We start from the raw sequence: 27,517 nt of genomic DNA on the forward strand, positions 1-27,517 counted from the left end.
TCCGATTCCCATCAACTCCTGCGTTCTGTGAGCCTGACGCTAACTGGCAAGTGGCTTAGTCTTGAGGAATTAGAAGCCCAGTTTCTGGAGAAGAGACCAGGTTTTGGAATGTCCCTGGCCTTTGGGGAAGGTTTTTGATCTTTGCAGCAATGAGAGAGGTCGGGGCAGGTATGTTTCCAAAAGAAAGGAGTAGCTCATGCCAGCAGAGCACGTATCACGGGGTACCCTGGGAGACGCTCTGATTTGCAGAAGCCAAGGGTCTTCTAAATGCTTCTCTCTGAGGAGGCGGGTGGGGGTCCCTGTCCCTGGGGTCCCCAGCGTAGCAGCCTCACACTGAGAAAGGGCTCAGGGCTGCCAGGGTTCTCCTGTGTTTCTCTGTGATCCAGAAGGATACTTGGGCTGCCCTGTCTCCTGCCTCCTCCTTCCCCCTGGGGATGCTGCGTCAGGACCAGGTGACCAGAGAGGTGCCTTTCTCTTCTGGGGGGAGCTGGGCCTGGGCTGGGATGTGTGGCCGGCAGACCAGGGAGTTGGCTGCCCACTGCTTGGTTCAGGAGAGGAGTGGGGGGGCCCTGCTAGGGAATGTTATGGAGGGGGTTCTGCAATTCATCAGGGGAGCTTTCTGTCGAGAGGGAACGAGCTCCTGGGACTCTGCCTTTCTGTTTCCATGGTTTCTGGTAGCCACTGAGGTGGACCTGTGGTTTCCTATCCAGAGAAGGATCTGAGTCGAGCCTGTGCAGGTGACCCAGCCTGCACCAGCCCCGTTGGGCCCTCCAGGAACCATGGCACAGATTTTAGGGCCTGTGAACAAGAAACCTAGGTCATAGTGAAAGGGAACATCAGTGCTTTCCTGACCACAAGAGAGCTGGAGGGAGATTCTTGACACCTTCCCCAAACTTCGCCCCGGTTTGCTGTCAGGATCATTAATCTGTCCACACGGCTCAAATCAAACATTACCTCCTCCCACTGTGCCCAGCCTGGAGGTAGGTGGGGGTAGTGTTATTGTTCCTTTTTTTTGAAGCGTGGACTCTGGAGCCGGACCTCCTGGGTTCAAATCCTGGATGGGCCCCCTGCTGGCTCTGTGACCCTCAGCAGAATCCCAGGCCCCACCACGCACCTACCGAATCAGAATCTGCGTTCTAGCCTGCTCTCCAGGGGATGTCTGCGTGCAGTAAAGTTGGAGAAGTGCTAGCTGGGTTCTCTCTCACAATCCTACCAGCTCCTACATTCTCTTAGTTTGCGATGACATTGCAAATCATTTAATCTTTAGGAATTGGAAGCACAGTTTCCGAAGGAGAGAGCAGGCTTTGAACTTTGCCTCCTGCTAGCTGTGTACCCTGGCTACCAAAAGAAAAGTGACACTCTTTGTGCCTCAGTTTCCCCATCCATAAACTAGGGATTAATAACAACACCTAGCTACGAAAGACTAAATTAGCCAGTAGACGAAAAGTGCATAAAGCAGCGCCTGACACCTAGAAAAGGCTGTGTTAGTGTTTGCTATGATTATCATTATTGGCATTGCTGGTGAGAAAGCCATCAGCTTCAGACAGATTAACGAATTTACTCAAGGATGCCGTGTTAGCTTCCTGGGGCTACCGTAACAGAGTACCGCAGGCTGGGTGGCTTAAACTACAGAAATGTATTTTCTCAGTGTTTTGGAGGCCAGAAGTCCAAGATCAAAGTTTCAGCGGGTTTGACTTCTGAGGCCTCTCTCCTTGGCTTGTAGGTGGCATCTTCCTCCAGCATCCTCACATGGTCTTTCCTCCGTGTGTCTGTGTCCTGCTCTCCTCTTCTTATAAGGACACCAGTCATACTGCATTAGGACTCACCCACATAACTTCATTTTACCTTCATTTCCTCTGTCAAGGCCCCTTCTCCAGATACAGTCCCAGGCTGAGGGACTGGGGGTTAAGACTTCAGCATATGACTCTTGAGGGAACACAGTTCAGCCCGTAACAGGTTCAACCATAAAGTGGCATAAAAGTCAGTCAAACTGTGTCCGAGAGAATTCAAGAGGGTGTGGTTGTCCCAAAGCCCCCTCTGTCTCAGCAGGAGACAGAGTGGCCTATATACACGTGTGCCATCATAAGGGAAGTGTCCAGATCCATTAGGCTGAAATCAAATCTTTCCCCTGACCTCCGCTCGGTGAGGCAAAGAGGGAATGTCCAGACTGTTCTGTCTGGACAGTGGTACCATCTCTTTTATCTCCCTTTGCCCAGGAAGTGAGCAGCTGGTCATTTTGGAATATGGTGCCTAGTGTTCTTGTCTCTCTCTCCTCTTGACAGTAGGATATTCCGGGCTTGGGGGTGGGGGGCAGGATTCATATCTGATTCTTTTCTGTACCACTCACAGGACATAATCTGGAGACCAAGATAGATGAGCTGATGTTTTTAGAGCCAGCCGATCTCAGCTGAGCCTCATAACAGTAACTCCTGGTTATGGGTAGTATTATTGTTCCCATTTAAAAAATGAGAAGGCTAAGGCCCAGAGAGTTTGAGTGACTTGTCTAAGGTCACACAGCTGGTGAGGGCCGGAGTTGGAACTCTAACCAGGTTCTCAGCTCCATCTCCCAGGCTCTTTCACCCATCGTGCGGTGCATCTTTCAGAACAGCAGCTCCCGCAGCTTGAGCACTGACCACTGGTCAGGCCCAGAGCTTTGCGATCTTTGCATAGAGCATCTCGTTTGATCCTCACAATGACCTTGGAATTTAAGATGCATTATTTCAGTTTTTTTAAAAAATTAATTTATTTTTGGCTGTGTCCGGTGCTCGCTGCTGCGCATGGGCTTTCCCTAGTTGCGTTCAGTTGTTGTGGCACGTGGGCTCAGTAGTTGCGGCGCACGGGCTTAGCTGCTCGGCAGCATGTGGGATCTTCCCGGACCAGGGCTCGAACCCGTGTCCCCTGCATTAGCAGGTGGATTCTTAACCACTGCGCCACCAGGGAAGTCCCAATTATTTCAGTTTTACGGATTAAAATGCGAGGCCCGAGTGGTCACACGGTTTTCCCCGATGTGAACTGCATGGCTGGGATAGAAGACTCTGGAGCCTGCGCTCCTGGTCACCACAGTGTCCTGCTTGGCTGAGCCGGGCCTCGTCTAGGTTTGCATGAAATGAGAATTGCCTTAGTGCGGGTGTGACAGGGAGAGTGACGGCTGTCACTGTGCTGTCTCCTACCCCAAACTGGCTTCCGGATCACCCTGCAGTCCATCTCACCCGCGGCCTCAGACCTTATACTGACCCTCCCCACTACCCCCTACTCCCTTTCTTTCTTTCTTTTTTTTTTTCCACATCTTTAATGGAGTATAAGTGCTTTACAGTGCTGTGTTAGTTTCTGCTGTATAATAAAGTGAATCGGCTATATGTATACATATATCCCTGTATCCCCTCCCTCTTGCGTCTCCCTCCCACCCTCCCTATCCCACCCCTCTAGGTGGACCCCAGGCTTATCTCCCTGTGCTATGGGGCTTCTTCCCACTAGCTATCTCTTTTACATTTGGTATTTAATGATAATCCCTGAAGAAAGTTCTGGCTTCTGCAGGCTCTGCAGGCATCAAGAACCCGCATCCCCCTGGGGTCAGGGATGCCAGGGGGCATGTACTTGCTAACGCTGCTGCCCCAGAGATGTAGGGGCCTCTCTGGAGGCTTGAATAACACCAGCGCTCCTTTCTCTCTGCAGGTGACAGGTCCTACCCCAGGGCAGCTGAAGGAAGAGCAAAGCCCCAGCCCCTGGTGTGTGATGGCAGCAGCGAGGAGACCCGGAGACAGAGGGTAGCAGGCGACGCCTCTCGTCCCTGCTTTTCCTCCTGCCCCTCCACGCCCCTGTGAGGCCTGGCAGACACGGCATGGAGCTGCAGCTGGACGGGAAGGTGCTGAGCTCCTAGAAAACGTTAGCTTGTTCTCGTGAAGCCTCGTGGAGTATCCCGCAGTGCCGGCCCTTCCTCTTCCAAATGGCTCTGCCAGAGGGGTTCACCGCACCCTGTAAGGAAGAGGCCAGCTCAGGACCATTGGAACCCAGCAAGGGCAGCCTTCAGCCAGCCTCCAGCCAGCCTCCAGCCAGCAGCTTCCTGCGGAGCCTTCTAGCATTGTTAGCCAACCGTGCACTCTTCAGAGGCCTTCAGCAGCTGGGAACCCTTTCAAGACTGTATGTTGCCAGCTGGAGAAGCTGAATCCTAACTCGTGTTGCCAGAGAGCTTTTAGTGGCCAGCTGAGAAAGCTGTCCTCTCCTGGTGAAGAATTCCCAAGTGAAATTTGAGAAGCCTTGGGATTCACAGCAACAGAATGTTTCTCGAGGTTTCTGTACTCAGGCCCTGGAAGCCACTCACGGAGGACCACCCCCAGCAATGTGGGGTCGCGACCTCTTTGGAGCAGGGGGACCTCTCTGTATCCAGTGGTACTCAGATATAGCAGGTCTCTCTCTTGAATGTTGGGGAAATGAGGCTTTGAGCATTATCCTGCCAGTGGGAATCGTTTTTACATCCATCCCGAAAGTGATAACTTTTTTGTCTCTGAAATGGTCAGAAGATGTCAGGGCCACAGATTCCCCGTACTCCAACCTTCCACTCTGCACACGGGAAGTCGAGGCCCAGAGAAGGGAATGTCTGGATGAGGGTCACCCGGCAGTTAAGGCGGGAGGGGTGCCCGCACCCAGATTGCCCCCCGCGCCCGGGTACCTCCACCCTGGGTGCCGGCCGCGTTCCTCTGCCAGCTCACGGCCCAAAGTTTGGGTTCCCTTCATGGAGCCCCAGGATGATTTGGGGCTTCTCAGCAGCAAAGAGCAAACTACCTTTGGTTTTTCTAAACAGATGGAGACTCGAGAGCTGGGCTCTGACTTTCCCCAAGGGCCACAAAACACTCCTGTCCCGGTGTCCCCTTCTTTTTATTGCAAAGAGCATGAAAGCAGACACTCCTCTTCTGGGGGCCATGGGAAAGGCGCCATTCCCAGATGCGGTGACGCCTGACATCAGCGGCCCTGCAGAGGCGACTAGAATGGGTCCTGTTGTTCTCGGCATATCAGGCCAGGGCCAGGCAGGGTGCCCGCCAGGAGGACACTGCGGGCATTGACGCTGCGAGTATGGTTTCCTCCCTCCCCCGGCCTCCCCGGCGCACCTGTGCGGGAAGGACCAGGCACAGGGCCAGGGTGCTCTGTTTCAGACCCTCTTGCCGAGCTCACACAAAGTGCTTCACCAGGAGCTGAAAGGTCAGGGATGATCAGATTTGTCCCTGAGCTCGTTCAAAGGGAGGAGCCTGTGTGGGATGAGAGAGATTTCTTTCTCAGTGTGGGAGAATATCTGTTTGTTTCCAGGCATGACTACAGTCATGCTCTGGGGAGGACCTGGGGACGTGGGCATGGAAGCTGGAGCTGGTCGCTCCCCAAGCCCCTCCTAAGCACTCTTGTACGGCACACAGGACTTGAAGACAGAGATGTTTCTCCAAGGGCATTATATTATGAAAGGGGAATTGGCATTATATTATGAAAGGGGAACTTTTTTTTAAAGTTCCTATCTTGAGGTTTATCTAGACAGGTTCCCGTATTCACCTTCTATCTGAGTACAAGGGGGAGAAAAGTGGCTTTCATAAAATAGGAATGTAATAAAATTCATTTAATTCTGTCACACATAAAAATAAATCCACAGTCTAGGGCTGTTTCAGCTCTCCACAGGGTCAGAGCCTAGGCTCTTACTCTCTGCGTTGCCATCTTCAGCACATGGCTCCCATTACATGGCCAAAGATAGCTGCTGAAGATCCAGGCATCACATCCATATTCCAGCCAGCAGGAAAGAGGGAAGAAAGCCTTCCTGCTTTCCCTAAGGACGTATCCTGGAATTCACACACTGTACTTTTACTATATTGGCCAGAACTTAATTCCGAGATCACAACTAACGTAAGAGAGACTGGAGAAGGTAGCCTTTATTCTAGGTGGCTGTGTGCCCAGATAAAAACCCAGGGGTTCTTTTCCAGGGAAAAATGGATATTAGGAGACAATTAGCTATCTCTGCCCTGCCTTCCTCTTGGATGGGTAATATTAGAAGGGTTTATAACACACAGGCATCATATTTAGGATCTCAATATTATCATCAAGACTTGTTTTAGAAGCACAGACTTGTATTAGAAATCAGCTATAGTCCACATCCTCATTTTTCAGATTAGGAAACTGAATCCCAGAGAGGTTAATCAGATCAGCTGAGATCACACAGCAAGTTGGTGGCATCTATTTTCCAGCTCATGTTCAGTGGGAATATTTTTTGTTTTTCTCTGTTTTTAACTTAAGGGGAAAAAAAAGCCCTTCATTCTGGAGGGTAGTGAGCTCGAGCGCCAAGGATGAAATTCCATCCATCACCGGGTCTCTGAGCTGCAGGACACAGGCGGGACAGTGACAGGGCTTTCATGCCCTGATCTGCCCAGCCCTGAGTCATGGCAGCTGAGGACTTTGCATTGGCCGGCTGGAGTATGACCACACTGGCACGGCCTCTGCGTGTGCGTGTGGCCCTGTCTCTGTGTGTGTGTCTGCCCCACAAACCGACTCCAGCCTGGGGAGGCTGCAGGTCTGACTCAGTGTGCTTTTTTATTTCAGGGAGCGCTCTGCCAGAATGAGAGCGGCTCACGGTCCGGACGTCTCCTTTAAGGTGCTGCTGACAATCGGCTGGTTCACCCTGGCCCGCTTTCCTGGTGCCGCATCCACAGGTGAGCCACTGCAGAGCAGTTGGATCTCTGCATCTCCACGAGGAAGGCCAGGAGAAGGAGCCGCAGGGTGGGGTCAGGGTGGCTGGGCTCTGGCCTGCCCCTGCTAACTCGCTGATCCTGGGCAAGTCTTATCCTGGTCTTCAGTTTCGTCATCCACAAAATGAGGGGGTTAGACTAGGCTCAGGGGTTACAAACTCAGTGTCTACAGGAACCAGGCACATGACACAAAGCAGTGAAGCTGGCCAGGTAGAGATGTGGTCACCTGGGGAGTTCACGCCCCTCTTCAGGGACACCCACTTCTCAGTCCCGGCCAATTGCTACCACATGGGGAGGCGGGGCCCCTGTTGCAAGACCTATTGAATTTTTAAGAGGAGTCAGAAATCTAGACTTTCATGTAAAAGCTCTCTACTTGTTAAAGGATGGCAACCAATTGAAATTTTACCAAACGCTCAGGGCGGTGGTGGAGCAGAGCAAAAAACACATATCTGCCAGCTGGCCTGCCGCCTCCGAGCCACCTGATCTCAGTGTTCCCTTCCTGCTTTGCTGTCATAAGATCTGGGTGCATTAAAGCACCTTGTTAGCCGTGATGCTCTAGGTGAGGTTTAGATCTCTCTTTCTGATCTCGATATCTTCAACTTTTTCTTTGAGTGATTTTGAATTAAAATCCAGAAGCACTAGGCAAGTTTGCGTGGGCTACAAAAAAAGCAAAATCAAATACACCAAGCTTGGGGTAGAAGTTGAGAGATGGGGACCATTTAAAAATTTTGAATAGAGGTTGAGTAATAATACCATCACCGTGGATTGCTTTAAAAAAAAAGGCTATTATTATCACTTGAGCTGAATGCTTTTCTACAATAAGGATAAAGGACCTTACATTGTATTATATCTTGTTTTTCTCAACCCACTGGTGCAAGGAAGTCACCTCTAATCATAAGTAGTGAAATCCCTTCAATGTGATTCCTTGTAGAATCTTTTTGGTCCTTAGGGGACATAGCAAGCAAGCAGTATTTTCATTCTCAGTGCAACAATTGTCAATATTGCCTGAATTCATTCATTTCGTCCTTCCATCATTTATCCAGCTAATAACCACCAAGGGGGCACTGACCCTGTGCCAGGAACTGGGTTTAGGGTTCTCTTCTAAGGTGAATCACCTTGCGGCCTTGGGGAGGTCTCTGGGTATTTCCTCTTACATCCTGGGTCTCTCTCTTCTGTTTGACTATAAACCATTTGGAAAGGAGACTGTGCCTTTGATTCCCTCTTGCTTTTCTCTGACGTCAGAGGGATGCAGAAGCCAACCCCCTGCCATTCATGCTCCTAGTAGGGCTTGCATCCTCTCTGAATCCCACTTCCTGCAGCCCCTCCTGCAAAGGGTGGCTGCTGTGGTGATATCTCAGCAAAGGCCTTGACGGTTGCCAGCTACTCACTGATTCCTACAAATGAAGAGCCACTGAAACCAACTTTTACCAAGAGCAAAATCTCCAGCTCCAGCGAAGGGGCGTTCATCCACGGCCAGTCTTGTAACTGCTGTGCTTATGCTGTGGGGTCAGAGCTGCTGGAGCTCTGGGAATTGTGCTCCTGATGACAGGAGAGCCTACAAGTGTCAGGCTGACCGCTTCCAAACCCGGATGCAAAGACTGATGCAAACGCGTGCAGTTGGAGAATAAAGGGGCAGTTGGGATTCTCCTAGGAGATGTGGGTGGTGAGACCCTGGGCTTGGTCCCGTGGAGTTGGAACGATTCCTTCTCGGCACGCTTACGGCTCCATGCCTGGATCTCTGGGCTCACCAGTCGACACATGCATTCCCCGCATGGCTGAGGAGTCACCACCTTGGAAGCAGACACTCCAGGTCCAGGACTAGGTGGAGGGCAGCCCAGGGCCTCTGATTGACCTCTGCTGAAAGCCAGCCAAGCACTTGACCCATCTGAAGGCAAACCCAGGGATGGGCATTGGCCCTCAGAAGCCCCTCAGCTGGACGGAGGCTCCAGAGCCCTCGTGATCATCCTTGGCTACTGAGGGCCCAGGCAGAGGCCCCCAGCCCCCACCACTACCTCGGCCCATCCTGGCAGCTTGCTGGCAACCCTGCTCTTACATTAAAATGAAAAATCCACGGATGAGTAAATGCCACATTTTTTCATTGTTTTGCCACTATTTGAGTCCCATGGGGTTTACAGAATCTTGGAAGAGCTGCTTTAGCAAAACTCCAAAAAAAAGTGAAATTCTCTTCCTAATGAAAACGATCCAAAACCTGAGTTAGGGCTGACAGTGAGGCAGATGGGGCATAAAGGAGGATGTTATGGAGCATGGGAGGGGACGGTGGGGAGACTCAGGAAACACGCACCAGGTGCCTGCCCTGTGCCTTGCAGAGAAGAGAAGGGCCAGCCGCTGCTTTCAGGTGGGCCGGGTCGATGATGTGATGGGGGCTTCCGGAGTCCACATCTGGCAATGCTGAGTAGATAAAGGAGCAGCGCCCTTCCAGTTCTCTTGAAATATATAAACATGGAATCTTACCCTAGAGACAGCCGCATCGAAATCGAGTCACATTGAGAACTGACATGCTAGTAATTGTACTGAAGCCAGAATTCCTTCTGGGGTCCCACCCAATGTCGTGGATATTGTCCACTGCACCCACCTGGCTCAAGAGACATGGCTTCCCTTAGTGGCCCTTGCTCGGTGCCCAAGGGTGGAATTTGCATCCATTCCTTCCAGTACCTTCCCCAGGGTCTTCACCATCTGAAACCTTGCCCCCGCCATGGGTTTACTACACCTCACCTTCCTTCTCCATCCCGCTCCAGTTATTTAAAATCTACTATTTGGGCTTCCCTGGTGGTGCAGTGGTTGAGAGTCTGCCTGCCGATGCAGGGGACACAGGTTCGTGCCCCGGTCCGGGAGGATCCCACATGCTGCGGAGCGGCTGGGCCCGTGAGCCATGGCCGCTGAGCCTGCGCGTCTGGAGCCTGTGCTCCGCAACGGGAGAGGCCACAACAGTGAGAGGCCCGCGTACTGCAAAAAAAAAAAAAAAAAACAACTACTATTTCATGCTTGCTCACAACTTTCTAGTGAGAGAAAAAAAGGAGGGCATTGGGGCTCCATCTCTGAGGCAAGCCATTCTCATTTTGTTTTGCCTGTTGTCTCTTCCTGTTCCTTTCCCTCTGGGTTTTTCCCTGCTGTCCAGGGAGATTTTCCCAGTTTCTGAGACAGTCCTCCTCTGTTCACCATACATGGTACCCCACTGGGGTACAGAGCCTTCTTAGCCATAGGAGGAGAGACTCCTCCCACTGCTTCTACTTGCGTCGGGGAGAAGTCTGCAACACCCACCATGGGGGCTTTGAGTTCAACTAAACATTCAGACTCATGAGGCTACCACAGGCCATGCCTGGCATCAGGATAACTTCAAAGGGCCTAGGACAGAAACACTGCCCACCATCAGAGCAGCGTCAGGCGTTTCTCTTCCGTGAGAGTGGTCTTGGAAGCATTCTACAAGCCTCCAGAAGCTATCTTCTTTTGTTCCCCAGATGACAGCTCCTTAGATGAGAGGGAACAAGACTGTCATTGGACAGGTGTGAGTATTGCCCCGTCAGAGCTAGTATCTCTTATAGCAACTCCATAGATGTAACTTTCAGAGTTGCTGTGTGGGATTTGCCCAATTACGAGAGTCCCTGCACTCAGGGAAGCCTCCAAGCAAGACATCTCCACCAGGATCATTATAAATTTTGCATAGTTCCTCCCAGTTTAGATGCCATTTACTAATCAGGGGTCACTTTTGTTATAAGATGTTGCTTGGTAACATGCTTTATAGAATACCATCTTTCTCAGGCTTCCGGGGAAACAGAGAAAATTAACTAAAAGTCAAATTCTCAGGCAGAAGGGGAAAAGGCTTTGCCAACTTTTTAAACAATGCTTTCCAGGGGAAAGGATGCCTTGGAATACAAGTAATCTGGGTAAATCATTGCCTAACTTTAGATCTTGGAATGTCTTGAGGAGTCATCTGGTCTACCCTTCATTCTATAAAGGGAAAAACTGAGTCCAGAAGAGGGAAGTGACTTGTTCACAGATAAAGGATGAACTAATGAAGGACATTCGACTAAATCCCAGGCCTCCTGGCTCCTATATCAGGGGTTCTCTTTGCTTTCTAGGGCCCTGCTTTGAGCTCTAGTAGGGAGAAGGCAAGGGCCATGAAAATGCATGATAGACTCCCCACCCCACCCTGCTTGTGGTCTGTGGCAGTCCTTGCTTGGGGACGTTGGTGGGTGGTAGCAGTGACATCTCTCTGTCCTTTGCAGTGGCAGCTGAGTGCCCTGATCAGTGGCCTGAGCTGCAGCCCTGGAACCCTGGCCATGACCCAGACTACTACGTGCACATAGGCCAGGGCAGAGCACTGCTGCTTATCGCTTCTGCCACGGTCCATTCCATCCGCATCTCAGAGGGAGGTAAGCCAGTCTCCCTCCCCTGCCCCACCTCTCTCTGGTCCGCTGCCTCAGAGCCTAGCAGATGGGATGCAGGTTGCCATAACTGTAGATGGACAGAACAAATGTCACATGCCTTGGGTTCATGTCAGAGCATCTGGTTGTTTGAGCCCTGAGAAGTGGCTTGTCAGAGGTCCAATCTTAGTGAAAGAAGCATTTATAGAGGAAACTTCTTATTGGTGCTCTGAGCATTCCTGCTTATCTGACCTTCAGATGCTTGCTCATTGAATGCAGCACATGGAGCGATAGCAGTAAACCAAGCAGGCGTTATTTACACATCACAAGGCATAGAGAAAAGCAACCACCGTAAGCACAGCGAGCATAGAAGTATTGGAAAGACACACCTCTTTGCCTGCCTGAGGGATGACATGAGGGGCTTAGGAGGTCTGCCCTTGACTCTGCTATAATCTCACCACTAAGACTTGTCTTCCTAAACCTCACTCCATTCCTGCCTCTTCAGGAAAGCTAGTCATTAAAGACCAAGATGAGGCAATTGTTTTGCGTACCCGGCACATCCTGATTGACAACGGAGGAGAGCTGCATGCTGGGAGTGCCCTCTGCCCTTTCCAGGGCAATTTCAGCATCATTTTGTATGGAAGGTGGGTAGACAGCTTCCATGGGTCACATGATACTCTTGGATCTGACGGGAAGGAGGTTTTTCATGGAAGAGAGGGAGGCAAGACAGCAAGGCTTTAGTGCAAGAAAGGAATTATCATTAGGTCCTGCCAGATGGTAATCATGAACGAGACAGACAGTGGCGATTCGGGTGAGTTGGAGGAGTGCGTGAGGCATTTTATTTATTGTGGCTCGGGTCCGGACTTAAGTTACAGAAACCCCTGCCAGCCTTTCTGCTGCTTTCTAATCATGTCATGGCTGAGGGAGTCTCTGTGAATGTTTATTAATAGCTTATGATGGACAAGATAAAGAAAAATTCCGTGCAGTATTTGCCTCTGGTGTGCTCCCTCTTTAAGCAATTGAGAGTTCTCAGAATCAGTAACCAAGAGTACACACGGGTATGCAGTCCAGGTGATCCCACATCTGATATGGACCAAAATATGACATACTTAGAACTGGAAAGAAGTGCCAACATATTAACTATTGATAAGTATTTCTGCTTGGCCTGTTGGACACATTTTGGTCTGGTGGGGGACAACCTTGGTTGCCAATGCTATGTCTACTGACCTCGAGCAATCACCAGGTGTAACTGGGTCCAAGGTGGCCACAGTGGGAGTCAAGAGCAGTGCAGTCCCCTCTGGGCTTAGCATCCAGTAAAGAGAGGTGTCGGCCGACCATGGAGAGCTGTTCTGTCTTGTAGGGCTGATGAAGACGTTCAGCCAGACCCTTACTTTGGCCTCAAGTACATCGGCGTCGACAGAGGAGGTACCCTTGAGTTGCATGGACAGAAGAAGCTCTCTTGGACATTTCTGAACAAGACTCTTCACCCCGGTGGCATGCAAGAGGGAGGTTATTTTTTCGAAAGGAGCTGGGGTCACCGTGGAGTCATTGTTCATGTCATTGACCCCAAATCAGGGACAGTCATCCATTCTGACCGGTAAGGCTTGCCCTCACGTGAACACATTCATTCATTCAACGTACACTTACTGAGCATGCGTCCTAGCCAGACGCTGCTCAGGATGCTGGGGGCACAGCAGTGAGTGAAACAGACAGAAATCCAAGCTGAATTGAACAGGAACAGGCATGTTTGCACACACACACACACGTGTAAGCACAGCATAGTTTCAGGCTGTGATCATCGGTAATTAGGGGGAAGAGACATAGTGAGAGGGTAGAGGGTAACTAGAGGAGACCGCTTTGCATCACGCGGTCTGGAAAGGCCAGTGTAAACAAGCAGCATTTGAGCTGAGGACCGCTGGGTAAGGCTGAGTCAGGGAAAGAGTTTTCAAGACAGAGCGACAAGTGCAAAGGGCCAGAGGTGAGAAAGGGCGTGATGTTCTCACAGGGAGGAAGGGCCAGCAGAGATATGGGAGGGCAGAGGGATGGAAACGAGATGCCATAATGTCAGAGTTTTAGGCAGGGGTGGGTGTGGAGGCCTTGGAGGCCCAGTGAGGAGGTGGGTTTTATTCTTAGTGGGATGCAAAGCCACCGAAGGGCTTTAAGAAGGGTACGATCTGATTTAAAGGAACTGGCTGCTGTGTAGAGAGTGGATTGTTTGTGGAGGGCAAAAGTAAAGCCAGCAGAGGTGGTTAGGAGGCTTCTGCATGGTCAAGGCGAGCAAGGTCGCCGGCGAGGACTCAGGTAGAAGCAGTGGCAACAGAAGTGGATGAACTTGAGAGATATTTCGGAGGCAGATAGGGCAAGTCTCCCGCTCCCTGTCCCTTGCCCTGGCTCAGGTATCCTGGCAGATTCTGCAGAGGGGGCTCTCCCGGGGGCTCTTGCCCTGGCCTTGCAGAGGCTGTCTCAGGCCACTCAGAGAGGAAGATCCACTAGGAAGGGCACAGCTGGAATAGGCAAGCAGAGACAGCTTTCCTGGTCCTGCTGGAGGATGGGCATATGGAACTCCTCAGAAACAGGGCATGAGCTGTGAGCGTCCACAGGAAGGCAGCAGGGAATCAGCTGTGATATGGGACAGGGAGGGCAGAAGCACGCAGGACAGCCAACCTTGCCCTCTGGTGGATATTAGTAACAATAATACGATCACTGGACTTTGTGCAAAACCCTGTGTTAAGCACTTTATCTGCCGAATATAACTGAATCTTCAGAACCCCTGTCAGGCGGCTTCTGTTGTTACACAGGTGAGAACGCTAAGGTTGGGTGGAGCTAAATTTGCTCGGAGTCACAAAGCTGGGGAGTGTTGGAGCTGCGATTCAAACCCAGATCTGCTCAGGCCCTAAACCACTATATTGTCCCCACGGGGGCTGACAGCCACCTGCTTGGCCTGGGACGGAGCAATCCTCAGACCACGGTTAACGAAACCAGGCTGAGCTGATGGACACAAAACCTGTCAGAGAGCCTCTACCTTCACAGGAGAGAGAACAGTCTCCTCAGTTGTGTTCTGACTCCTTGATGCTGCTGCTTTTTTGTTTTGAATTTTATTATATTATATTATATTGATTTTTTAATTATTATTAATTTTTATTGGAGTAGAGTTGCTTTACAGTGTTGTGTTAGTTTCTGCCGTGCAGCAAAGCGAATCAGTCACAGGTATACATATATCCACACTTTTTTAGATTTCCTTCCCACTTAGGTCACTACAGAGCACTGAGTAGAGTTCCCTGTGCTATACGGTAGGTTCTCATTAGCTATCTATTTTATACATAGTAGTGTATATATGTCCCAATCTCGCAGTTCATCCCACCACCCCCCTTCCCCACCTTGGTAACCATAAGTTTGTCCTCTACATCTGTGACTCTATTTCTGTTTTGCAAATAAGTTCATCTCTACCATTTTTCTATATTCCACATGTAAGTGATATTATACGATATTTGTTTTTCTCTTTCTGACTTACTTCACCCTGTGTGACAGTCTCTAGGTCCATCCACGTCTCTGCAAATGGCACTATTTTGCTCCTTTCTGTGGCTGAGTAATATTCCGTTGTATGTAGGTGCCACATCTTCTTTATCCATTCCTCTGTCGATGGACACTTAGGTTGCTTCCACGTCCTGGCTATTGTGAATAGTGCTGCAGTGAACATCAGGGTGCATGCATCCTTTTGAATTCTGGTTTTCTCCGGATGTGGCACTGCTTCTTAAGTAGTACAGCATGGTTACTTGCAGCAGCCAACCTGAAGTTGAATTCATTACTGAAGTGCTTAATGAGATGTTATCCCAATAGCTGATGTGGAGGTTCCAAAGACAGGATACCTGCTCCTTCCTAATCTCCTTCGGGTAAAGTATGAGTCAGTGGGCTCAGGAATCTGAGAGCTGAATGTGTGTGAGTAAGGGTATTAATAAACCCTGAACACACACAGAAACGCAGGCTGTGGTCACCTGAGACCTGGCTACCTGGAGGTTACCTGCAGAAACAAGAACTTAGGTCGGCTCTTGAACGGTAGGAAGTATTTGATTGGCTGGATGGAAGGAAGTATTTGATTGGCTGGAGGTAAGGATGAATGAGTGAAGGCAGGAGTGGGCATGGGGTATGACCATGGGACCCTGAGCTCTACTACGCTCATAGCAGACAATTCCTGGGGCGGGGCACTGGAGAAGGAGGGGGCCTAGGTGGGGTCAGACCAGGTTATGAGAACAATTAAAAACCAGTTTGAGGACTCAGGAGCATCCATACATTCCCCCCACACTCCCCGTACCACCACTGTTTTCCTTTTCCCAAATCTTGGCTATTCATGCTGGTTTATTTTTCTAGACTCGTTTTAGAATTATTTTGCTCGTGAAGTTCTAAGACAGATTCTTTCGGAATTTCCGTTGTCATTGTACAAAATGTTTATACTTAACAAGTACACTTTATACTTAGAGTTGAGATCATTACACAACTGGGTCTTTCCTTTGTAAATTCTTGTCACCTGGGATACAGGTTTTTTGAGATCTATATTTCATAGCTATTGTACGTGGATGAGGGTGGGTTATCTTTGCCAAGTCTGAGATGATCGATTCTTGCTGTAATGAAAGCTTTTTTCTTTAAAAATCATAGCCCTTGAGATCTTTGGGTGGCGTGTGAGTTGTCATACCACAGGTAGGTGCGTAGAGTTCTCTTTTTGGGCCGCTGTTAGGACTATTAAAATCCCCTCTCTCTGCCCTTTTTAGGTTTGACACCTATAGATCCAAGAAAGAGAGTGAACGTCTGGCCCAGTATTTAAACACAGTGCCCGACGGCAGGATCCTTTCTGTTGCCGTGAATGATGAAGGCTCTCGAAACTTGGACGACGTGGCCAGGAAGGCGATGACCAGATTGGGCAGCAAACACTTCCTACACCTTGGATTTAGGTATCGCCCGTCACTTCCACCTCCCCAGGGCTCCAGAACACTGAAGCATCGCTACCCGAGGCTGACTTTACCTAACTTCCTTGCTCGTTTCCCCAGGCGACATCACCCTCAGTGGTGACCCTGGGGGGTGCAGACATGTGATCCATCCGCATTGGACACGTTAGGGCTTGTTCTTAAAGGGAGCCTGGTTTTCCTTGTAAGCATATTCCACTCTTCAGGCTCCACAGGTCTCTGTGTATATGAACTCATTCATTCAATCGGCCACTTACAAAATATTAATTGAGCATCTACTGTGTGTAAAAGCCGTGCCTCAGATGTACAGCTAATGGTCATTTTCCCTTTCTTTAGCAACGGGGTCAGAACACGCCTGGGGGGATTGGCAGACATCTGTTTAGAGACCACATAAAGTGCGTCTGCCCAGCCAAGCCCCCCCGGCAGAAGGGGCCCTTTGATGTGCTCCAGGGCGTGTTTTGTTTGCCTTGGATTGCAGCGTCATGCCTGACTTTGGCATGCGCACCTGTTGGCACCAAGAGGAAGCCATTTACCCCACAGTAGCCACGCCTTTTAATCGTGTTGAATCAGATCTCAGTTCAGTGGAAAGTTGAGATCATCTGTCCCGTAGCTATTGGAGATAGGGATGCACCTCCCTCCAGCTCTGTAGACCGTGGGCAAAATGGGGGCAGGCCAGAGCCTTTTCTGGGCTCTGAGCAAAGCAATTTTACTGCCTGGGCAGAGGTCCCCTGGGCAGGGACAGGACTCCGGGTTCAAGGGTGCTTTTTCTGACTGCCCGTGGGCTGCTCCTTCTGGAAGGGTTTGGGCAGGAAACTCAAGCAGCCAAAGAATGACAGTGACACTTTAGAACTGTTAAAACTCCTTTGTTAACCAAAACCAAGGGTGCTGCTGTTTCACTGTGTTATAAGCCAAAAGGCCAGTTAGTTAATTTCCAATGACAGGCAGAACCACAAAGGGACTGGCTACGTAGGGCTTCAGCGGAAGAAGGTCCAAGATCTAGCATCCGACTTGGCCTGAATTTGAGTCTGGGCTGCACCTCCTGCTAGGTGACTGCACAAGTGACTCACCATCTCTTTGCAGGCTTCCCGTGTCTGTACAATGGGATATTTGAGGAGCCAGCTCAAAGGGCTCTGGGGAGGGTAACTGTGATAATACGAGCAAGATATCTGCCACTGTGTGTAGCGCAGAATAAGAACTCAATAAACGTTAGCTACTATTCTCTCCTTATAAACAAGAGCCACGGAGGGATGGGTGCTAATTCTATAAGTGAAGAAGATAGGTAGGCAGGGATTACATTTTTACCCTTCATTTGTATAGACCCACTTTGAATGACAAACTCAAAGCACCTAAAATCAGTAGAAGATCTGAGACTTGGACCCATCATTTGTTCATTCACCCAGGAAGGGACAGTTGAGCAAATATTGCCATAAGGCACTAGGGCTGGACTAGCTGTACTGAGCTCTCATGGTAAGTTCTGACCTGTCTCTGGAAGTACTGAGCTCTCGCCGGGAGGCAGACATTAAATGGGAATTGATGATGGGGCGTGAAAGAACAAGAACAGGAGGGGTGAGAGGTGAAGCTGCCAAGGTGGACAAAGGAGGGCCTCTTGCTTTGGGCCAAGGAGCTTGCTTTTTATGCAGATGGGCAGGCACTGAAAGATTTTAAGCAAGGGTGGCACAGTCAAATCCCCAACCTCGATGAAGACTTACTTTCCAAGATAAGAGATCAAAACAAAAATAATCAAAGTTATTGAGGACCAAGACCTACTGACATCTCACAGTAAGCGAGAGGCTGGGTTAGGTATTGGGGGAAGACAAAAACGGATAAGAAAACCTTCCCACCCTAGAGCAGGGCACGCTTCAATGGAGAAAAGAGGAGTGTATAACTTTCCAAAGTGGTACCCCTTCTTTTTCTCCTTTGCTTCTCATTAGGAAGAAGAGGTATTTCTTTCCTTCCCAAGGCCCAATGCCGATTCCTGGTACTCAGTCACATCTGCCTGTGGCATTTTCCTCGAGATTAACTCATGAGAGAAATAAGCTTTCTCCCTTGGAGCATGTTTCCTTGTTTTCCTAAAGGAATCAGAGCACTTGCTTCACAACCTAATTGAGCCTGGCAGGTGGTACGTAGGTCTGTGGGCTTGTTTGTTATTTGTGATTCATACCCTGTCGACTGCCAGAATGGAGTTGCAGAGGTTCACAGTCCCCAAACATCAGGCCAGCCAAGTGGTTCGGAAGGCCAGGGCTTGCAGAGAAAGACTCTTTTTCTTCTGGAGAAAGGGAAGCCCAGCCTGGAAACTAATTTCCCCAAACAGCCTCTGTGTGACACTCTGCATCAACTCTACCTCCAGTACAGGCTCAGATGTGTGAAGAACTTTTTTGTTGTTTTTTTTTTCAGACACCCTTGGAGTTTCCTAACTGTGAAAGGAAATCCCTCTTCTTCTGTTGAAGACCACATTGAATATCACGGTAATAAATGGCGAGAGGCCAAATTCCCTCCAGTGTCTCTCTGACCAAGAGACTCAGGGGCTTTTTGAACCACGCTGCACCCTCAGAACATGGCTGATCCACCACCCAACACCCTGTTGAGTGACTAGCTGCTTAATGGCCAAGTTACATGAGTGGCAGAAGTCCACACTGATTTAAGGCCAATCACTAAGATAATATTTACATTTGCAAAGAAATTGTCATTGGTTTAATCCAAAACAAGTGACACAGGAAAGACGAGAACTGGGACAGAACCAGCAAGGGTAATATTTTTAGCTAAAAAGACGCTTTGGGGGCTTCCCTGGTGGCGCAGGGGTTGAGAGTCCGCCTGCCGATGCAGGGGACACGGGTTCGTGCCCCGGTCCGGGAAGACCCACATGCCGCAGAGCGGCTGGGCCCGTGAGCCATGGCCGCTGGGCCTGCACGTCCAGAGCCTGTGCTCCACAACGGGAGAGAGCACAATGGTGAGAGACCCACGTACCGCCAAAAAAAAGACACTTTGGGAAATTCCCTGGCGGTCCAGTTGTTAGGACTCCACGCTTTTACTGCCGAGGGCCTGGGTTCGATCCCTGGTCGGGGAACTAAGATCCCACAAGCCTTGCCGTGTGGCCAAAAAAAAGAAAAAGATGCTTTGGATGGGCTGTTACCACATAGCACCAGCCTCCTCTGCCCAGGGACGGTTTCGGAAGGTACTGCCGGTTCTAATCCTGGAGAGGAATTCACATGAGAAACCATGGGGTTCCAAAGTATAGTACTGTTGGAACACTGCAGTTAAACTTGCAAAACTGAAGCAAAAGAAGGAACAATAAATAATCTGCTCTGGAAAGATTGGCCTGAAATTTTTGTTTTTTAACAAAATGACTCAAGATCCATGTGTGTAGGGGGCTTTCTCTGCATTCGCATCACATCCTTCTGAATTTGGGGGTCGGTCTGGTTGCTGACGCCTCTGATCTCCTCTTTGACAGGACACCACGGCTCTGCTGCTGCCCGGGTATTCAAACTCTTCCGGACAGAGCATGGCGAGCTTTTCAATGTCTCTTCATCCAGCGAGTGGGTTCAAGGTGAGGAGTTTGGGACACCTTGGTAAAATTTCACAGGGGGCTAAAAGGCCAGGGCTTTGAAGAACGAGGACTTTTCTTTTGCACCAATAGGACCACTTGACTCTGGCAGTGTCGACTTAGTTTGCAACTGAGAGCTGTCTTTAATTAATCACGTCTCCGTGGTGAATAGCCCAGGGGGAAGTTTCTTCTCAGGGAATACCTCTTCTGTGCCAGGCGCTGGCACTGAACAGAGAACACGGACAGGAGGAGTAGGAACCAGGCTTCAAGGAGCCCACACACACGGGGACGGGGGCACGGAAAGAAGCAATCCTCACTGCCATCCTTGGATAATGGGCTCATGGATGGATTTCATCTTTCTCCTTTTGGCAGTAGTGAAGAGTATCTATTGCTTTTATAAAATAAGATAGTCAATAAGAGGCACTTTTAGGGCTTCCCTGGTGGCGCAGTGGTTGAAAGTCCGCCTGCCGATGCAGGGGACACAGGTTCGTGCCCCGGTCCGGGAAGATCCCACATGCCGCGGAGCGGCTGGGCCCGTGAGCCATGGCCGCTGAGCCTGCGCGTCCAGAGCCTGTGCTCCGCAACGGTAGAGGCCACAACGGTGAGAGGCCCGCGTACCAAAAAAAAGAGGCACTTTTAATAAAAAGGTGGAAGAGGTGGGGGAAGTTGACAGATGGTTTAGAAGCCTCTGGGTACCCAGCCTGGTGAGAACCTGGACAGATGGTATTCCATTCCCATTGTGCCAAGGCTGCTTGGGGGCTACACGGAGTGTGGCTGGCTCTCCTGCGCCCTTGCTCGTCTGACCCTGCTCTTTGCTTTCTTCCCAGATGTGGAATGGACAGAGTGGTTTGAACATGACCAAGTGTCTTACACTAAAGGTGGGGAGAAAATTTCAGACCTCCGGGCCACTCACCCAGGGAAAATCTGCAATCGCCCCATTGATATACAGGTAACCAAATAGTTATAAAGGCTTTGTCTCGAAGAAGACTCTGTAGATCACAGACTCTCGTGCCATTTGAGTGGTGTGAGTCTCACGGCCCTCCTGTGACGTTGGTAAAGCCAGAGACTGTTCTCATTTTAGAGACTGACATGGAAGCTGTGTATCTGCTCCAGGCTTCCCCACCAGTGAGTTTCAAAGCTAGGCCTCAGATTCTCTCCTGGGTTCTACTGCTGAGTTCCTTTTCCTTCTCCCCAGCTGCTTCTTCAGCCACAGCTGAGGGTGCCCAGCGTGGGGTTGGGTTTGCCCTACTCAGCTTCACTCCTCCGTTGGTCTCCTTTGGGGCCTCGAGTGCACAGGATCTGGCCGGGACTTGGGTGCCGGCGGAGCCTGGCCCAGGTGGAGAACACGTACAGCCTTGTTCTCCACTCAGTTAATGAAAGCCGGCATTTGCAGAACGGATGGTGTTTGCTCGGGATCTTCACTTGGAGTTAACTCTGTCCAAGGCGGACCTAGACTTTCTCAGCTGGCTCCATCATGAAAGTGTGGGGTGAATAGGCAGCCCTCACAATTCAGTGGCTCAGCTGGTAAGCTTCCGAGCTCAAAGGACCAGAAGAAAGACAGAGACATGTGCAAGGAAATGGAGTTTATTTCCTTATGCCTGGTCTTCTTCCAAAACAAGGTTTGGGGCCACTTAACTGTTTGATAGAGAATTAGGAGTCATTTGAGAAAGACCATCCCTGCCCATTTTATCCTCTTTCAGCCAATACAAATAGCAACATTTGTACACCACCTTCTTTCAGATTATCTAACCGCAGGTCCCAGGTCATCTGACTGCCTCCACCCCTCCACCCCCTGACCCCCACCCTGAGGCAGTACTTCTGCCCTCTGCCTTGCATCGTAGAGGGACTCTGGGACAAGGGACCAGTTTTCCAAGAGAGGACACTCTGTTCTGCGGTTAGCAAAGGCCAGGGAAACCTTTCTCATTGTTTGGCTAAGGCTCTCCGTTCACATGGCTCCAGCGTTACTGAGAAGGATTTACCCAGATTCAGTTACACGTTGGAGATTCTTCTTGGGTCCAACAGAATCAAAAAGTGCTGACCCCCCCAAAGCACATACTTCCCAGATTTAATTTTAATCTTCTCTTGCAACCCTGGATGTTCCAGCTCTCATTCTGAAAGAGCCATCATTTTATTCCTCCAGTTCACTTGGCTACAGGAAGTCCAGTCTTGTACCAGCACTCCCTCCCCAAGTATTTCTGGAAATCCTCGAGGAATGCTTCCATGCTCTGCAAATCCCTCTTGGTGTTTGCTCTGCCAGCTGCCTGGCTCCAGATCACTGTTGTTTAGAAGACCACTTCTCCATGCTAGGAAAATAGCTTTTCTTAGGCGTTTCTAGTTCTCAGTAACTTTGCTCCCAGCACAGATACGGGCTCTTCCCTGAGAGTGTCAAAGCACAATTAATCCCAGGCTAACACAGTGAATGAAACTTTACTAAAGGCTTGGAGATAGCAGAAGAGACTGGAGAAAGTATACATATTTTTCCATATGTTACATGTATAATCATATGTGACTGCTCACCAGCTCCATAATCCAAGACCTTCCACGGGGACCCAACCCCAGACTCTGTAACCACCAGTCTGCCGCCATATTGCAGGGCCCAGTTGCCTTCCAACAAAAGGAGTATCCTTGACAATGAATTCCCCGAGTTCAAGGTCTCAACTATTCGAGGTCCAGAGAAGAATAAAAGACCCAACAACAGTTTTCCCCATTACCCAGAAGCTTGGGCCAGCCTTCCCGCAAAAGTGCATTCTTTGACAATATTTTGCTGAGCATTATAACCCCTTATTAGGTCAAAACTCTCAATTCCAGAATAAAATCTTGGCTTTTTCTTGGCAAAACAAAGGTTCCTTGAGGCAGTCATCTAAAAACATGTCATGTGCCTCCAAAAGTGAATCAAAGCTCCACCCCTAAAGGAAAGGAGGAAGTGCTGCATTCTGGAAATGCCAGGTTCATCCCTTTTCTCCTCACCGTCAACCTTTAATCAGTAGTGACCCCAGACTTAGCCAGAACATCTCTTTCTAGTCATAAAAGACAATGAGGTAGAATATATTCTGGGCTTTTCTGAAGTCAGAAAAGCAAAGCCAGGCTTGTCCTATGTTTACCACAGGTGAGAAAAGCAAGATTACATCCTCTTTATAAATAGAGTGTCAGACATGTCAGCCAGGAGCTAAATGCCCTAGTTAATTAACCCACCAGAGAGACTGAAACAAAACTGAAATGCCCATGTGCCCATTTTTGCCACTATGGGAAATAACAGGTTACTGTGGTCACTGGCCACCTCTGACCACCGTGCAGGCCCCGGTGCACCTGAAGACTCTCCAGGGCTGTGGCCACCCCACACAAGGGATCCCCCAGATACTTGCTCTACCCTGACGTGGTCAAATCCTCTGGAGGGGGAGGGGGTGTTAAGGACATTTGTCACCTAGGCAGGATGGCGAGTTGGAAAGAAAGAGGAAATAGGACTCACACAGTTGACCTCAACTCAAGGAAATTTTTTCCAGATCTGATAGCTTGTGATTCTGCAGAATCAAAACCAAAACCACAGTCCCCTGTTCCCATGTCATCACCCTTCTTGAGGTTCTCCTGGGTTGAAATCTCCTCTCCTCCCACCTTCTCCCTTAAAACCCACCCGCCCTTCAAGGCCAGTGGAACCTACTGGACTCACACATCCTTGGGGCTGAGACCATACTGGGCAGTCCCCTCTTCTCCCTCATCCCCGGCACAGTGGCTGGAGGTCAGTCTGGTGGTTGGAAGATGTATTTTGAAACCAGATGGCTCCTAGTTTGCATCCAGCTCCGTCACTTGTGAGCTATGGCTTATCAGCAGTGACAGGACTACGGTTAGACGTGTGAGGTGCCCAAGGCACAAAATTTAAGGTGGCACTCACTCCCAGGTGCCGACTCTGCACTCGCATGACCCTGAGAGTGAGTGCTGCCTTAAATCTTGCACCCTGGGTCATCCTCGCTAGCAATCCTGGCCATAGATATCAGTCAAGTTATTTAATTTAGTGTCTCAATTTCCTCATAAGCAAAAATGGAGATAAGAATTGTGTCCCTCATGGGATTATTTTGTGGATTTAATGCAACAATGCATAGTGAGTGAGTGCCCATAATTTTTTTATTATTTTAAAATTATTTTCCTATGTTATTGTTTATTATGATATTGCTAGTTATTTTATAATTATTATCACGAGTAACAATCACATCGTGTCTACTTAAAGTGAAGATCGAGGTTCACTGGACAGTGGTAAAGCCCTTTTTACTCTTCTTATCCAAAGCTAAGGTCGTTCTTACGGTTAGAAAAAGGAAAACAAGAAAAGCAGCAAGACTGAGTAGAGGTTTCCCGAAATGTTTACCGGATGTTGCACCTTAAAAAACGTCCAGCTCCATTGGATGATGTTTTCAGGCTCAGTTCTCAATATTAAGGGGTGTCTTAACTGAAAAACATGCTGGCCTCAGGGGAAGAGATCCGGGGGTCAGAGGCATGGGCTTGACATTCAGGTGACCTTGAACTTGCTTCTAAACCCCTCTGGGCCTTAGTGTTTTCCTCTAAGAGCAAGTCCGCAATGCCTGCCTCTCTGCTGCGGAGGCCACCCCAGATAATGGCTGTGAGTGTGTTGCTTGCATGAAAGGGCTGAATTTTCATTCTGGCTGGACTCACGTCTCCATAGCTCTCCTTCCAAGCCAAGGGCAGCGGCTATCTGCTGGGTTCAAAGCAGGGTTTCCTAAAAGTTCCCCCCCACCCCGCCTTTTTCGATTGACTAAATTTTACCTTCCTATTTGCCCAGCCCTGGTCCCTTTGGTTTCTGTGCCAAAGAGGATAACAGCTGCAGCCCTTGCTCTAAATTGCAAGTCTCTGATGACAGCCACAGTCATGATGCAGACATACCCCGGCCCTGGGATGAGCCCCAGCTGGCAGGGATCATGCCCTTCTCTGAACCCACTCCCTAAATTCTCTACCTGGCCTTGAAGCTTCTCGCCCATCAGCTCTCAACAGCTGAGACTGTGCTCTGTGCCAGGCCCTGGGCTGGATGCTGGGATCAGGGAGGGAGGCAAAACCTGGCCTTTCCAGAACCCACCAGCCACTGGAAGGAGACAGACACTGAACCGAGGGCAGTAGGCAGTAGTGCCTGAGGGCAGCAGTGGGAGGGGCTGCGAAGCACCAGCCGTATAGTTGGATGCGTCCAGATTCAAACGGGCAAGTTACCCAACCTCTCTGAGCGTCAGTTTCCTAATCTGTAAAACCAGCAACAATCTCATAGGCCTCATAGCCAAGAAGAGGGAATGAAATAATGTATGTAGCCCCATAACTCCAAGAGGGGTTCTCAAACATGACTTCCCATTGGAGTCACCTGGGCAGCCGTTAAACGTCCTGATGCCCAGGCTGCCCCCTGGACACAATCAAATCTGAGACTCCACAGATGGGGCCTGGGCATGAGTGTTTTTAAAGACTCCCCACAGGACGTGGAGCCACATTTAGGCACCAGTGGATTGATCATAGTGAGTCTTCAATAAATGTTGGCCACTCTGGATGGTGCTGGTGGTGGTGAGTGGGACAAGTTGTAAGAAAGCAGCCAGCACAGCTCCTAAAAGAGTGTGTGCTGGCTGTAAATGCTCCAGAAAATGTTCACCAGGGCAGTCAGTCACTGGTTTGGATACCAAATACGGCAGGACCCCAGGCAAGATGTTTATCCATCCTGTGACTTCATGCTGTCTTTCTTATACAAAATCGAGACGGGGAAACGTCAGAATAATAACCTAAGGCCATTGTAAATAAGTTTTGCAGCAGGAACAATTTTAGACTCGTGCGTATATGTTTATAACATTAATCATCACTTTCCTTCTTTACAAAAAGAAATGACTTTGCTCTGTAATTTCCATGCTGTTCCCAGGCCACTACAGTGGATGGAGTTAACCTCACCACCGAGGTTGTCTACAAAAGAGGCCAGGATTATAGGTTTGTGTGCTATGACCAGGGCCAAGACTGCCAGAGCTACCGTGTGCGGTTCCTCTGTGGGAAGCCTGGTAAGCACCTCCTTGCTGGGGACAGAAATGCAACCGTGGCTCGGTTCCTTGAGCTGCCAGCTATGCATTGGGAGTTTTGATGGCTGGCTCAGCTGCCTCTGGGCATCTCAGTGACCCCGTGCTCCTACCAAGCTCGCGATGGAGAGCACTTCTGTGACACAGGAGCTGTGGGAGGGTCCTCGGAGTTGGCAGGAGCCATCAGAGCCCCACCCTGCCCACATGCCTTTCAGGAAGGGGAAGGGCCTGGTCCAAGAAAACCAGGGTGCAGTGGACAGAGCTGACCTTCCTGCAGCCCTCCCCTGCATAGACACGCAGCTCATGGCCTCTTTGGGTGATATTATTTTAAACCCGGTTCTCGAGGTGCTCGTTAGAAGGGATTGGAAATGGTCGGTTTGTTCTCAGGGGCACTTGGCCATCTCCCGAAGGCAGTCATTAGGGATGGAAGTTCTTTGGAGGGGAGGCTTACAGCTACTGAAAATAATAGTTGAGAGGGACTATATTTGTTTCACATCTTTTGCAAAACGGGTGTGGTGAGGCAGCCACATTTAACTCCAGCTAAGGAGTTAGTGGAAAATTCCCGTGCCCAGAGCTAATGAATGGCTCTTTTCTGGTAGGGTTTTTGTTGACTTCAAAAAACCTGTACCAAGACTTGGATGGGGTGAGCCTGGCGATTTGGGTTTTGGATAGGCAAACCTGGCATTTACTGATTTAGGGAGGGGAAGGGAAGAGGTGGGGAGTCAGAAGTTTGCCAGGAGCAGAGCTTTATCTCTCAGTCTCTCCTGTTTTGGGTTACAGTGAGGCCGAAACTCACTGTCACCATCGACACCAACGTGAACAGCACCATCCTGAATCTGGAAGACAATGTACAGTCATGGAAGCCCGGAGATATCCTGGTCATTGCCAGTACTGATTACTCCATGTACCAGGCAGAAGAGTTCCAGGTGCTCCCCTGCAAAGCCTGTGCCTCCAAGCAGGTCAAAGTAGCAGGTAGGACATTTCCTCACCCCTCCCTAGGCCTGATGAAGCTGAAAATTGTTAGGCTTAAAGTTGACTGAAATCAAAACAAATTTGTGTCAGTCAGCTATTGCCATAATAATGCTGCATGACAAAAAAAATCCTTAAAATTTCATGGCAAGCATTTATTTCTTACTCATGCATCTACAGGCAGTCTAGGGTTCAGCTTCTCCACACTAAACTTGGCTCCAGGCTGAGAGTTGGGTTCAGGTCAGCTCCATGTGAGTCTCATTCTTCCCAGGACGTACTCTTCTCACAGGGGAGAAGTGGACCGAAACGTGGGAGGACTCTTAAGGCCTTGCGGTCAGAACTAGCACCCTTTGACACCCACTTTCCATTGACCAAAACAGATCACATGGTCCAACTCAACATGAATGGGGAACTCTGTTTTTCCCATTAAGATAGAAGGGAGGGAATGAACATTTGCTAGGCAATAATTAACCTACCACAAAATTTTAAATCTCTTCTTTCTGTAGCTTTCACATTTTCCTTTTTCTTCTCCTAAATCTTGACTTCGATGCCCTGTCATTTATGTTGTGTGAGGTTACTGGAATTACAGATCGTTAGAGGTAAAAGAGACCTCAAGTATAGTCCAGGTCAATTATTCTTAGTTGGGGGAGTTATGTATCAGTTAGAATTCTTTGTTGTAAGCAACAGAATCCAACTTGACTATCTTAAACAAAAAAACGAATTCATTGAGGCTATTCAATTTAGAGAACTAAGTGAAAGCTGCCTGGCCAAGGTGCAATAAAGGACCAGGAACAGGGCAGCTTCAGGCGTCTGGGTAGCAGGAACGAATGGGAAGCATCCTTAAGACATCACTGTTTGCACATCCTGGGACATGGTGCTCAAAAGTTACCTTCCAGGGAGATGGCACTGATTGGGCTGG

General features: G+C 49.6%; 1 protein-coding gene across 15 annotated transcripts in view; it reads left to right on the forward strand.

Annotated features, from left to right (window-relative positions):
• Positions 1–27,517, forward strand: part of CEMIP (cell migration inducing hyaluronidase 1) — a 161,862-nt gene that overhangs the window by 81,438 nt on the left and 52,907 nt on the right. For 8 of the 15 annotated variants that reach the window (XM_089906696.1, XM_089906688.1, XM_089906692.1 and 5 more), the window contains exons 2-13: positions 3,673–5,193; positions 6,568–6,677; positions 10,190–10,234; positions 10,958–11,104; positions 11,601–11,739; positions 12,456–12,692; positions 15,859–16,038; positions 18,445–18,515; positions 19,499–19,594; positions 20,419–20,540; positions 25,482–25,614; positions 26,410–26,601. In XM_089906696.1, coding sequence (XP_089762822.1) covers positions 6,584–6,677; positions 10,190–10,234; positions 10,958–11,104; positions 11,601–11,739; positions 12,456–12,692; positions 15,859–16,038; positions 18,445–18,515; positions 19,499–19,594; positions 20,419–20,540; positions 25,482–25,614; positions 26,410–26,601 — 1,456 coding nt within the window. In that variant the 5' untranslated portion in view covers positions 3,673–5,193; positions 6,568–6,583. Of the gene's footprint in view, positions 1–3,672; positions 5,194–5,230; positions 6,678–10,189; positions 10,235–10,957; positions 11,105–11,600; positions 11,740–12,455; positions 12,693–15,858; positions 16,039–18,444; positions 18,516–19,498; positions 19,595–20,418; positions 20,541–25,481; positions 25,615–26,409; positions 26,602–27,517 lie in introns of those variants that run through there. The other 7 variants (XM_089906689.1, XM_089906690.1, XM_089906691.1 and 4 more) reach the window with 7 other exon arrangements.

This window comes from Delphinapterus leucas, chromosome 2 (assembly GCF_059928025.1).
Source record: "Delphinapterus leucas isolate spDelLeu-1000000601 "Yukka" chromosome 2, BTC_Dleu_Yukka2, whole genome shotgun sequence".
Classification (NCBI taxonomy): domain Eukaryota; kingdom Metazoa; phylum Chordata; class Mammalia; order Artiodactyla; family Monodontidae; genus Delphinapterus; species Delphinapterus leucas.